We start from the raw sequence: 14,969 nt of genomic DNA on the forward strand, positions 1-14,969 counted from the left end.
TTTAACATGGAAATAAAAGTACACAGAAGAAGTTCTATCTAAAAACAAAACTAAATCTCAGTAAAGTACATGTAGAAAATACAATTCATATAAAAAATCATTAACATATCAATATGTTAGATATAAAACAGACTGCAACCATTATAAAAATTAAAATTTTTAACTTAATTTTAATTTGGATCAATACTTTTAACTTCGTCATATTTTTAAAATTCATACATTACTGGAATGCAGTTTTGCTCGTTTTATTTTCAAGGCGTTAAAGTGGAGGTGTGCCGTTATTTCAACATGTTTTTCCTTCTGAATGAAAAGTAATTACTTTTTTTGCAAGTACTTACAATTTGTGATACTATGTCAATGACTCCCTGGTCCATTTCAATATTTTATGCAACCCCAGAGATTCATTTACGCATGCGCTAAAATCTTGACGCCACTCTCAGTTGCAATGTACCACGAGTTGTTTTGACGTATGTTAAATGCCCGCCGCATCCCTAACTTTTATGAGATCCTGACACGAAATGTTGTTCTATTACAAAACGTTGGAAAGAAAATATAGATTGAAGTTACCCTTATGATAGTGTGAGAAGTATATTAACGGTAAGTCAAAGATTGTTTATTTTACTATGATACGTAATTGTCAATTTTGAAATGTAAACAAATGTATACACTAATTCATTCTATCATAAATTGGAAAAGGATATTCTTTGACAATAGGATTCAACTTGGTTAGTTAGATATTTAATTTGATTTATAAAACTGTACTTAATTACTAAAGAAGTCTACCTTGCTGAGAAACTTAGGTACCTACATAACGTTTAATGCACAGGTCACCTTGTATAAATTGAATTTAAATGGGCAATCGTGTGTGAACTGGTAGCTGGGTGGTCACTAATTGAAAGGAATTTAATATTTCATATACAACATTATAATGATAATTCAATAGGATTTTTATACGAAGCCAAAGAAATGTACTAAATCTATGGAGGGATTTGAAACACCCACTTTTGCACGTGCGTTAGTTAGGGAAGATATTGGATGGTGAATGAAACTGCGACACGTTGCCATGGTAACGTCAAGAGGGCTAAAGCCCTCTGGAACGATGCGCTTTCCTTATGTTCGTTCCCCTAAATAATAGCACGCTTTAATGATTTCGGATTGGCTGTATGAGTGTTCCTAACCGAGATGTTTCTATGTTGGTAATTAGGTTTTGTAACACTGTAGGTCATGCTTTTAGGACGACGATCTTTATCCATAAGGATTTTACATGTAATATTGGGTTTTAGTTTAAAAATCAACCCTTAAACGACTTTGGTATTTAGGTATTCAAAAAAATATATATGAAGGTTTATATAAGATCTTCCGTAGTTCTAAGAGAAATTAAAACAAAAAAACCAATGATTAAACTTTGTAATTCAAATATAATAAATTCAAAATACTTTTTAAAATCGATTAATTACGATAGATACAAGTTTCGATACTTTCGAAACGGTTCAGAAATATGTATGATGCATATTTTTGAAAACGCATGACGAATTTTCAAAACATAAAAATGTTTTTTTTTTATTCACATATTGTAATTTAATACGTCCTTCTATAAATATTTTGTGGTGAAAAGAGTAATATTATCTTAAAATAAATAATTACTATTTATTTATTTAGTTTTATCGTTTTGGTTCTTCTTATGCGGCTTACATACAAAATATTACTAACGTTTAACTGTTTCGCGCCAAAATTAAGTAATTTTGTTTTGAGATGAATATGCGGTACCATAGCTGTCTAAATCCATCCAGAAAGACACAAATATATGAATGAGGTAAAAAATTAGTTTAGTACCAGGGCCTAGATACGCGCGTAAAACATAACCTTTTCTTAGCAGTCGGTAGAAGATAGTCATTTCTAGCTTTTTATTTACAAAACTCATTATTCGTTCATTCCAATTTAATATTAAAACATATTCAGTGTCAGAAATATTGATATTAAAATAATTGCTTGCGCTGCTCTATGCATAAAATATTATTATAGTAATTTGCAAAATTATTAAAGACTAAGACTAAGTTCTCTAATAAATAGAAAAATATTAGACTAACGGTAACCATATTAACAGATGTTTTCAAATTTTTTTTAAAGCTATCTTTACATTCACACTGGAATTGTTGAATATCTTTCCGTTTTTAGAGGAAAATAATTAAATGTCATGCGTGTAATGGCACTTTATATTATTATAACATATCTTTCCAGTGCGTAACGTAAAGTTATTTTTATTAACAATGGTCTTAAGTGTAAGTTATAATGTGTTTTGTTATATAAGTCTTAAAACTTACAAATAATATATTTTTGTTTCAGACCCTTCGGCTGCCTAATAGAGCTTTATCGAACAACGTGCCTTAGTATATTTTCTTTAACCCCCGTAAATTAGACACAGCTCATTGATAACTTTAGCCTTATAACTATTGTCCACATGACAAATATTCGGTCCAAATCTGTCCATGATAATAATATACGTATATATTTAATAAAAAAAATGGGTGATATGAAACGAAGTGCCAATATATGCCAAATAAATATATAAAACTGAGAAGAATAGTTTGTTTGTGTGGATGGTGTTGTTAGGATGTCAGTGTGGTCGGGCGGTGAGGTCCGCGCGCCGCCCGCGGCCACTATCCCATCAGCAAACACCTCCATGGAGTCCGGGATCGAGGCGGGAGTGCTACCAACGGTCACGGGATCGCTCGCCTCTGCTAGGGATTCGTTGGGATCGCTATCCCGGGCTGCGGAACCAGTCTACGACACCGACCACACGGACCTGGGTTCGGAATTGGACGAGGCGGAAATACGAAGGGAGTTGATGCATGATGTAGGTTCATAATAACGCTTTACATTAATAATGTTTTATTCTAATAAAGTCACCTGATTTTTCAGTCTCTTGACTTCATTTTTACTTAGTTTCAATAATGGAATTTATAATTACATAAGAATTAATATAATGTGACACTCTTTACTTATATACGATTTTGTTTTTAGAAATGGCGTCTGCTTTTTGATAGGGTAAGTCGATCTTAAACACTTTAAAAATATATTTATAAATTATTATGAACTAAATAAAACGGAAGATAATTAAATTTTGCTTCTGAAGTCTCTTTATACATTTCACTAATAACTGAACGTCGTCTTTCCACCGTTTGAGAACAACAATGGGAATGTTATTTCAATTCATTCGATTGTTTACGTGAAGACGGACAGAAATTAATTGATGATTATAGTGAGAAGAGGTTTATTATAAGTACCGATGAAAATATTTTCTCATTTCTTTAAAGAGTTTTCGTATTATATTTATTTTAATCAATCTCTATGTACATTATGTGGTATCAAAACAAATAATCTCGTAGTTCAAAGTCCTTATAAATAAATCTTTTGATTCTATCGAAGTATGAAATATAATATCTAATAATAATTTATCTATGGATGCGTATGTGTAAGTGTGTGTGTGTTCGTGCTTGTATGTATGCTTGTATGTGTGTCTGGGAATGGCGATGAATATAGTTATTATTAAAATAATGATGAATCGTTGGCGGGGCGACGTTTTCAGCATATACATGAGTTCCAAGGGTCGCATATAACGAACTGTAGTCTCATACGACACGGAAACAAATTTCTTAGAATGTTTCTTCTGTTCTTACTTGATTAAAATGTACAGAAGCGGGGTACAAAAAGTTGTATAAGCAGATAAGCAGCGTCGGTAGCGCCTCGGATCAAACGTTGTGTCCTCACGTAGCGGACATTGAGATAATATGACAAAACAGATAGGGCGCTTTACAGTTTTTGTGTCATTCTTTTTGGAAATGACAAAAATTATTACAATATCATAAACATTATAATGCAAACTCCCAGAACGCCGGGCGATTATGACGTTCGGATGCTCCCGTGAAAATTAAACGTCTACGTGAGGGACACGGCGTATAGGTGTGAATATTATATTATATATGTTTATCTGCAGTTTGATCCTGAAGGCTTCGGGGAGATACCGTGGCCAGACTTCCTACAGACCCTACAGAACCCTGATTTTATAGCCCAGGTGCCGCCTCATAAGCGTGAGGTAAATAAATTTTTAATAACTAAAAAACATATAAAAAATTCACGTATTTAAATTTAACTAATTTTAATCGACTTCATTTGTTAATTTAATGCTTTAACTTCAAAGATAACAGTTATAATTTTCATATGGACATTAACTAGAATCTGGCAAGGAAATATCACAAATTTTATAAATTAATTTCTCAACAGATACTATTGGATAAAGCCAAAAGTGCAACAAGTCCGGCCATAACGTTTCAGGAATTCGTAAATGTGGTAAGTGAATCTATTATACAATTAAAAAAAAAAAATAGCATAAGTAATATTTCATAATAATCTTGTTCTATTGATTTAAATGTAGCTAATTTAGGGTTGGATACTTGGGTATGTTTAAGTAAGCGCAAACCCTGGGACAACTTAATTAAGATTTAACACTGATTACATCCGACCCCGATCTACTTAGAACCAAACGCCAAACCAAAATAAGTGTAAAGCCGTAACTCTTAGTGAATCGAAGAAAAGTAAAGGGAGGAGACCTCGTCTTTATCGGCTTTTTATTGTCGCGTCTGGAAATACGATAAGGCTCGTCGAGATTTATTTGGTGGACGTTTTATTTTTGTATATAAATATATATTATCTTAAATGCGTATTAATACTGAGCACGGAACTCTTTTTATTAATTCGATATCTTGTTTTGAAACGTTTTTATATTTGCCTGAGGATCCATCAGATCATTTATTGTTAATTAATTATATCATATTAGCTCGACAATTATCTTGTTAAATATATGTTTTTATTCGGACAGTTTTAAAAATTACGATAAATTTTTATAAACACATTTTTTTTTATATAAAATAAATTCAGAAGTCGATTTGATAAAAAAATAAAAGATAACGAGACCTCCCATATAATAAGGGTTATTTATCTTGCAGTTTAATTAAAAATTAAACATGTCACGATATCAGATAAGGCAGGGAGATATTTGGAGGCGTTTTTAAATAATTAGAAGATCCGATGAAGCCAAAGGATGCGAATCACTTTAGCGTCAAATGATTTTCTGTTGTCAATTAATTATACTTGAATATTTACATTATTTGCATAAAGTTATATCGAGATTTGAGAAGCGCTTAATTATGTCTCCCGAAAATATCACTTGAATTGTAAACGTAAATTATATACCTTCATTCATATATGAAGTTGTAACTTTACAAGCGTTTAATGTTTTATAGGCTCTAAATCATACTTTTATTGTTTAAACTGTAATATTTTGATGGTCTTCTAATACAGATGGGTTTTATTGATAGTTGGTTATATATGTGCAATGTGCCTTCCAGCATCTAACAGGATAACGTATGAGATTTATAGCTCGGCTGCCGTGTGGGAAATCTGCTATCGACAAACATTTATTGGATCCACAATGAATGATTGGATATTTTATATTTGGCATAAATTATAAATTTCCTGACATCTTAGATGTCGCGTATCGTTATTATCGATGTAAAGACTAAAAATAATATAATAAATGTAATGAAAATTATATTAAATCTGACGTGAATAGCTCCACGTTACCGTAATATACATTTATGGTGTTAAAGAACCTTAAATAAAAATGAAATAATCGCGCACGTGGACCATTGTCGGCTGGTTATAAATTGTTCGCATCACAGAATGTTTTGCTCACAATTGTGTGTATAAACGTAAATCAAAATTAAATTCGATGTATAGAGACAACGCTGGTCAGAGCTGGGCCGTTGAGGTCTGTGGGCGCTCGTGATGCAGCATTCTTATGCTAATCCGACGGTACACATTTGAACGGGGTGGGCCAAATTGTTATTTATATTGTCACCTCGTCTTTTTTGTTCGAACTCACCAAAACATCTCGACCAAATTACTATCTGACTTCATCTTGATATTTCATAACTTAAACAATATGGCATTTTATTGTGGAAGGATACTCGATTTCTATACAGATATTCTGCTGTTTATTTGACAAACAAAACTTACATATATTTTGTGTCGATTGTTAAATCTTTTTTTTTCGTTCTATGTTCTATATTTACTAACGCGGGTTTCTTGCTATGTATTCTTAAACAAATGATTGATGTTAGAACGGTGACTTAAACGCTACCTCTTAGGGAAATTGTACGCACTCGTCAAGGAAAGCAATTTCCTGTCAGGAAATTACTTTAGTCCATTACGGCGATATAGCTTCTAAATATTCACGAAATAACTGTAAATATCATATGATATTGTTACTAACACACACAGTTTTCGGTTGATCCCTAAGAGAAGGAGCTTAGTACCTGTCTCATAGCACAAAAAACTTTTGAGCGCCGCCGCAGACCCCTAATCAATTTATGGGGCGCTAACTGGAACATGGAAAATGTATTAAAGCTCGCTGTGGGAACGAGACACACGCCAAACACGAGCGTGGAATACTCATATTATGTTATTCCTTTAGACAGATCTTATCCCAGACGGGATCTCACCTTAACAATGTATAAAATATAAAAAGTTCCTATCGTATATTGTATATTAGTTATACCCAAATCCAAATCCTACATGAACCCTAACACATATCGACACTAGGTATATCATATAAATCTATTAAATCATATTAAATGTTCACGGTGCGTTTCAAATTCACATTAGGAACAAAAGCAATTACTTAATAAAACACACCTCAATCAAAATTAATTGCTTTACGCATTAATCTCTTTATCTCTCCTCACCAACAAAACAACATGTCTGTTCTTGGAGGTAATGGAAGCAATCATTCCAGATAAGATATCACAAATGTGAGAAAAGGTATACGTAAACTTGGGATCGTTAATTTATATAAAACAATAAAAATAGTTTTCATCATTTAACACTTTAGACAAATTCATTTTAAATGATCACTCCGGGGTGTTTTATCGAGGGTGGGCCGCTGAAAGACTGGTTATGTTAGGTTGTGTTTATTGTAAATACTTGTAGGCGTGCCGGTGTCCAGGAGGCGTCCACGAGGCGTCAGATCATCACATCATCATGTTCAGATCGTCAGGTCGTCATTAACGCAGGTTAATGCGTCTCCACGCTAACGATACTTTAAATAACTCGCGTCGGACTGGATAAAAGACGGCGCTTATCTTATAAAATCGTAAATTAAAAAATAAAATTAATGTAACGCCCAATTTGAAGTACCTAATTCGTTAGCAGGTCCTCTGTCCTGCTATGGTTCACATTCCATCGTCAAGTAGGTTTTCGTGTTCGTTTCGTCCGTCCGTAACTCATCCGGTATCGGTGCCATCTAAATTGAGATTTTATTGACGATTACTGTTCTATGGTCGGTATCATGGCGATCTTGGCGCCCAAATCTTCGCTACGTCCCTTACCCTCCAGCGACCTAACATTATCCCTTTTAATGACACCCGAAAAGATATTCACTAACAAGACGTATTATTTAGTTGTAATACGTACCGAATATAAAGCTATTAATCGAAACAATGAATACAATCCTATCCCTTCCCTTCTCGATGCAGTCCAATATGAATTCATCTGAAATACAACGTCAGTATTATCTTGATACTGAATGAAAAAGTAAATTAAATATTTAAAACATTGATAAAATCATCAATATCTGTGTATCACCTATTGTCTCGTAAGGACAATGGGATTCAATATTTTAGTTATGCAGACTTAGTAATTTAATCTTTTTTGATAAGTTTAATGATAGCCATCACGAGAGATGTGCACTAAGATTATCATACAAAAGAGATGATGTTGATATGACAGAAACGAGAATCGATCATATCAGCTGATACTTCTTTCGAAGCATCCAGCCTCTTTGTTTTTACGTTTTAATTAAGATATGCTATGTAGTTTTTATACTGTTATACTGTTCGATAATGAAGATAAAATGCTTGGATCGTTAAGGCTCTCGTTTCTATAAGTATGGCTATTGTATTAGGGTTGTAGGTGATGACGTCACAGGTCACCATGCCCAATCCCAGCCGGGGGTTGATGATTCGTGTAATTGTAACGATTTTTTTCCCTTAAGACCACACCGCGGCAAATTTACAGTAATTTCACGGATAGTGGGTTCACACGCACCTGTGCCTTTATAATATTTTTTTTATGAGCTGGGGGAGTGAAAATTACAATGTTTTTAGATATGGTATACGACGTGTCCAATTTTTCTTTAATTTGTCGATGTAATATATTAAATTTATAGCTCACGTCAGTAAGCATTAACCTCGATGTGTAGGAGTATCTATGTGAATGACCTATAGGCTATTGCAAACAATAAACCTTGAAGATATTATCAAAATGTAAATAGTAACATTTGAGGGGCCTTTCTTAATTCTAGGATAATGTATGATTTGTGTTTAATTTAAGAGGACTCAATAAACACTGTTTGTATATTCTTACATTATTTCATGAATCAAAGAATAGAGTGTAATGTAAAACCATAATCAGCCTTACTACCGGTTAAGGAAAATCTTAAGACAGTTATTCTTCATAAAGAATATAATATTAATAAAAAAAATTGTCTAATTTTTAATTAATGTAACAAAGATACAGTATTTTTTTCTATATAAAGACATCGTTAGTCTCGAAGGACATCAAAAATAATTATTTGATACTTCAAAATAAATCATTATCACTATGAACTGAAAGAATTTTAGCTGCATATGATAAACTCGAGAGCGAATCCGCCGGCAGCACTAGACATAATCACTCTCAAGTATATCAACATATAACTTCTTTAAACCAATATGGGTTCAGGTTCATTGGATTGTAAATAGATTAATATGTATACAAAGTTAATATAAATGAATTGTGTTCGGTGAATGAACTGTTGCGAATAAAATGTGAAGGTGTCGCTCGTAAAGATTTCAAAACAGGCCATGACATCACCCGGTAACGGAAAAAAAAGCATCGCTAGAAAATAAACCTTACTTTTATAAAGGTTCGAAAGAAAACTGTACTGAAATTGTTTTAAGGTAATTTCGTAAGTTGCATGGATTTAAACAAACTTCATTACATAAAGCAATCTAGTTGCAATATTACATTAATATCTTTCAATGAGAAAATTGATTTTGACTTATAAAAAAAAAATGAACAAAATAAATAAGACGATATTGTACCGACTTCACCTGTCCACAACTAAAGATATATTCGGGACTTGTTTTTTACTCATACACAATCTCTATCCATATCGTAACAGAAGCACGTGCCGGTGCCCTACACCTTCCTTGTATCGCACAGGTGTAAACAAATAGATCGAATGGTAGCTTTAAAGAAATCATTCGGATGCCACTCCGTAATCATTATTTACAGTATTGTATCCTGTTCTGTTTGGTTAGTTAGAATCGTGAAACCGTTTACGGACGCGATAAGGAGATAACACAAGGGCTGTGAAACGTACGTTCAGGACTAAATATTTACAGTGGGTCTGTAGGGAAACATAAATACTGTTGTGATCGGACAGTGTTCGTTAGAGTTGTTAATTGGATACGTCATACCGCCGCGAGCGTATGTTCGACGAGGGCCTGGAATCAATACACACTACAACACCCAACATTATATACAAGTAATTTGTTGTTATATTTGGTATTCAAAATTTGCAAATACTAAATATCAATTCAATATCAATAGAAAACTTGAATTAAAGAAATACCCACAGATAATAAAAGTTAATAAGCGGTAAATGTGGTAAAATGTTTTTACACTGATATATTGTCAATTATGAGGGGTTTCATTCATTATGTATGTATCTATATAGTAAATTAGTTTTTTGCCATTGTCACTACGTAATTAAGAGCTTACTTGATCATTGTGGGTCATTGTTTGGAAATATACGTATATTAATGTATAATTTCACGGCTGGTGAACAAAGCAATTAGTTAGGGGCGTGAGAGTAGCCACAAGCGACTCTGATGCTATCTGCTGGATGGGAGCTGATCACACATGCGGTGCAAGCATTCTCACGACTAAGGTGCAGCTTAAGGCGGGTTCTCTATAACGTCAGAGGATTTAAACATAGGAAGCAAATCTACTTTTAACCTGTTTTTTATTCAACAAGCGTTTTAAGTATCTTATTGGTGTTCCAAAAATAACCTTTTGATATTTGATTTTTATATAACGAAAATTTATTAATTTTTAATGAATTAATAAGTTGTTTTAATAATGAAGTTAACAATGTACCATGATTATTGTTTTGTTGTAGAGTAACAGCAAAGTAACTTAGTTGCAACAAAGCAAATGACGACTTTGTCGGAGGTGATTATAACGAAATCAATTCGGTTTGTATATGATATAAAGCGAATAATAAACGTACGTCAAACGAAACAATCTATTCCCAAGCGTTATTTATAACATTACTGTTTTTTTATATATATTACTAAATAAGGTATCGTCTACAATATTTTGAATAATGATTGATCATATTTTTTAAGTATGCCATTTTTCCCATGTATTGACTTATCATCTGTTTAATCGGCTGTGCAGACTGAAGGCAACATGCGCAGACGCATGTTTGTACTGCTTATTAGCGAGCGACAACACCGCGCCTTTCCCACGCCCACACAGGAATCCTTTCTTCATACTATGCTTTATTGTTCCGAATCGACTATCTAGCTCTCTTAATCATCCTATTCAGTTTATAACTCCGATTTCTACATGCTTTCCAATTTAAGTTTTTTTTTTGTTTTTAAGAATACTCATAACTTTGTGACTCTCGTACTTTAAGAATGCGATCCGTGAAGAATAAAGAGATTGCATATGTATTTACAGATACAGAAAATAATATTATATGCTCATTCTAATAGAGTTTCATTAAAGCTTGAATTCATCTTTAATGCCTGTAAAATGCCTGCCCTATTAAATAATTCAGAACAACAGTTCGGTTCAAGCAACTAACATTATCATTATATAAGGAGACATATTTTGTTGGTATTTATACTCCAACTCAATATTCGCAAAGCTATGAATAGACGTTAACATGAATGGAATAAACGAATATAATGTATGTATACTGTCCCCGAATGCTTTTAGGGCAAACGGAACTCGTCTTTATCCTTCCAACGCCACACAAGATGTTTCTTGTTCCTAATCTGCTATTACTGGGAAAGCGTCATAAATATACCATAAGCTGTTCTCCACCGGACATAGTATTCAATTGTTACATACTACTAATGCGATGTTTTCCTTACATTAGTCGTCGCAGAAATAGACGGCTTTGTTCCATATTCGCAGATTGAATGATGATATTGTGTAAAGGATTTAGCACTGGCACTGTGTGGCCGAACAGTTTTAATCCCTTAATACCTTTTGACTATTTGTCGGACTTGATTTTTTTTTTGCAATATTAATTCATATCCTCGAAGATCTGTCTTTAACAAAAATTTCGATGAAGCCATAAACTATGAATTCAGATTTTAGTTTAGCATCTTTTTGTATAAATACATATCATCACACCACATACTATCTGTTACAACCAAATAGATTCAACCAGAACGACCATGCCATTTACATTATGGACGTCTTAATGAGTGTCATCGCTGTCAAATTTGGGCATTATCTTAATATTAAGATGATATGAAACTTTAATTAGATCATTAGATACAGTGAGATCACTCACGTCCGCGTGTGGGCAGACAATAGAGTAGGGTGGGCGAAACGGCCAAAATACGAACCTACGCCGCCCGCGACCCCGAAATGATCTATGCCTTGCGATGTCACTGCATCATTCTAATTGATGGATGGCTTTAAACAAAAGTTATGTCTGCGAAAGCTCGGACAGTTTATTGGGTAAAGAATGTTGATAGTATTTATTTAAATGATATAAAATAGTTTATGGTCTGATTGTGTTTTATGATACATTATACATATAAAAAAAAGGTTTTATGTCCAAATAAATTCAATAAAAAAAATAATCATTCCGTATAATCTGTGATATAGGTGTCGCTAATCGAAAGCAATAATTCAGTCCCCTTAGCGTCTAGTGTCCATATTTATAATATATGTCTGTATCGTTACGTTATTAGTAATATCACAGCGCCGTGTGGCGTTGGAAGTTGGAAGCGGTGGTCGCACCCCGGGGTCTTTGTCGGTCACCACCCGCTGTTGGCGTCTCCCACTTACGTGAAAAATTAAACATATACTCACTATTTAGACGCCCGCACTGATATCTAACTCTCAAACGAGAATCATCTCTATCGTAATGTATTTAAATTACAATAACCTTTGATACCTCTGGTGGCGTTTACACTGTTCAAGATGCTGTGTTGTTTATTTGTCACCCGTACACAAACATGTTTCGTTGTCCAGTGCACGTCTCAATAAAGAGATTGGGAGCGTGTAGAGCGGTGCCGGTGGCCCGTTGTGATTTATCTCTCTGGACGTTCATATATAAAGGACAAGCGCTAGTTAGGGACGCCTATTTAATAACGCTTTTTTTTGTATCCAATGATATCCTAATTTCGTTATTTATTGCTTCCAAATTTATTAAGTATTTAACTACTTATTCATTTGTTATGAATTTATTTCTATATTAAGTATAAATGTTTACGTTCGATCGTCAAGGTCTAGTGGACAGGGACGCAGTGAATCCGGGATGTAGTCGAGATTCCTAAGAAATGTTCAACAATAACAAATCGATTGGTCATCGTCCTAACATTGTGATCTACCGTCGTGACAGGTGCGGTGGATCGATACGCTTCCGATTTGGATCGATGGCGATCGATTATTAAAAGGAACTCGATATTGAGACAATTCTAACGCCTCTATTACGGTCACGTCTATTACCAAAAAATTGATCCGAAAGTCGTGCGGAATACTTTGATCCGATAGTGAACGCTGCGTGTGAAGATTTCGGCGACACAATTGCAAGACGATTCGGATGTTTCATTTATCAGTCTACAGTTTTGTTCGTAAAATATGTTTCGATAACAAAATCAGCAGTATTCTGTATTAACGTCGCCACACCTTGTGGTATAAAAAATAAATTTGACAGGGTCGCTAAACCGATTACTGCTAACAAGGTGGTCTCTGCCGATGTCTCCATTATCATATCTGTAACCCAGTACAGCAGTTTTATTATATTCATGAAATTTATTACTAACTTGATTTTACTTCTTGATATCATCGTACGCAAACATATCATTATATTGTATACGATTTTACAAATTATTTCGCTGTAATATTGTCCATTAAAATATAAGCAATGTTTTCACTTTCTTGTTTGCTAGAAGTTGCTAGGTATATCTGTTTGTAGGCGACAGGCCACCTATCGCGGTCGAGACCTAATAGATTACGTGGGTAGCACCAAAGGTGTCGTCATGGTAAGCGTTTGTCTTCTAATACATAAAATACACTTTGAAATAAAACTTACGATCGCATTATCCTCATTTTGTTTTCATTTAGTATAAAATAATATTTTTAATGACATATAATCTAAATATAGAACGCAGACGACTTAAAGATAAATTAAGAAAGTATTTAAATCGGAGACGATACGTGCATTGATCGCTGTTTAGTTGTTTGAGAGTATTGCTGTATCGCTGCTATTCCTGTCTTGTCCCGGTATAGTTGTTCCCGGAATGCAACGGAAGTCCCGCCCGAGCCGCCTCCTTATTAATGGCCTGTTTAGACGAGCTCCTTTGTTACTCGCTCACGTCTCACCACTTCAATGTGCTAGTAAAATTACGTAGACTTCGCTCCAGTCCTTTTAGTTGCCCTTTGCTTTTTATGTAAGGAATTTCGTAAATGTAACTTAGAAGTACTTAACTAATAATAATCATCATTTTATTATTAACACTTAAACCGGGCAAGTAAATTGGATTAAATGGCACTATCTTTCCCTCTATCTAGTATAGATTATAACATAAATTATGTACAATAGTTATATGTATTTAGTTGGTGTTAATGACATTTGTGTTTTAAATTTCTATAATATTTTTATTCTACTTAATAACATAGCATTAAATAATGTATTGTCATTCTGGTACAAATATGTTTAGGGTACATTCTAACAAATCGATAAAAGCCAACCCTACACTCGACTAAAAAAAGTTATGCCTTTTTTAATTTAAGAGCACTCTCTTTAATATAACACTTTAGTGCTTACCCTAGCGTTTATGTTAAAAATGTATTATACCGTTTTTTAGTTACATCACTAACGATGTGGACAAAGGATGATGTTTTCACTTTCTGTCGTTATAAATTGACATATCCTGTTAGATTTTCTCGGGTTAATTACTTGTGTCGGTTATTCACGTGTCTTAGCGCTTTTGATGTTCGGTCTAAACACGCGGTCGAGACTATTTAAGCGTTATAGCATCGATTTCCGCTTTCATTCTATTTTGATTAAACCAGACAGTAAACTAAAAGAATCCGTGTATGTTAAAACTAATCGATCTCATGATTTTCGTAATTATTTATTCAGTTAGTTGGCATCGTTGATGTGAGTAATTTAAAGATGTTCACTATATTCCCCGTCATAACAGTTGATCTCGTATCACATACGTTATTATCTCGGCGGCGAACAGTAAAAAGATATCTTAATCAAAAATAATCCAAGCATGAATCATTGCATTCGGGTCGGGTGTGACATTCGCAAGGTCGAGTTATGAACCGCTCGCGTGCACTTTGCAATCTACACTTTGAGATGATTACGAACTACTTCAATATTATAGTTAGGAATTCTTTTTTAATTTATTGTGCACATTAAAATGATGTACAAGGTATAATCGATAACTGTCACATAGTTCGCAAATTTTTTTAATCCTGTAGATTTATTTAATAACACACATGGTCAGATACAATCCACGTATCATATTAAAAAAAAAATATGCTGAGATGCTGATTTTGCATTTAAATAATCTCCAATAAAGAAGAGTCGTCTAAAATTATAT

At 33.7% G+C, this 14,969-nt stretch overlaps 1 protein-coding gene across 2 annotated transcripts in view; it reads left to right on the top strand.

The window, feature by feature from the left end:
- The first annotated feature begins 449 nt into the window (after positions 1–449).
- Positions 450–14,969, top strand: part of LOC116772853 (rhomboid-related protein 1) — a 61,716-nt gene continuing 47,196 nt past the window's right edge. Inside the window, exons 1-5 of one of the 2 annotated variants that reach the window (XM_032665151.2) lie at positions 450–597; positions 2,344–2,854; positions 3,022–3,045; positions 3,995–4,093; positions 4,282–4,347. In XM_032665151.2, coding sequence (XP_032521042.1) covers positions 2,612–2,854; positions 3,022–3,045; positions 3,995–4,093; positions 4,282–4,347 — 432 coding nt within the window. In that variant the 5' untranslated portion in view covers positions 450–597; positions 2,344–2,611. The remainder of the gene's footprint in view (positions 598–2,343; positions 2,855–3,021; positions 3,046–3,994; positions 4,094–4,281; positions 4,348–14,969) is intronic. The other variant, XM_032665142.2, reaches the window with a different exon arrangement.

Source organism: Danaus plexippus, chromosome 8 (assembly GCF_018135715.1).
Source record: "Danaus plexippus chromosome 8, MEX_DaPlex, whole genome shotgun sequence".
NCBI lineage: Eukaryota > Metazoa > Arthropoda > Insecta > Lepidoptera > Nymphalidae > Danaus > Danaus plexippus.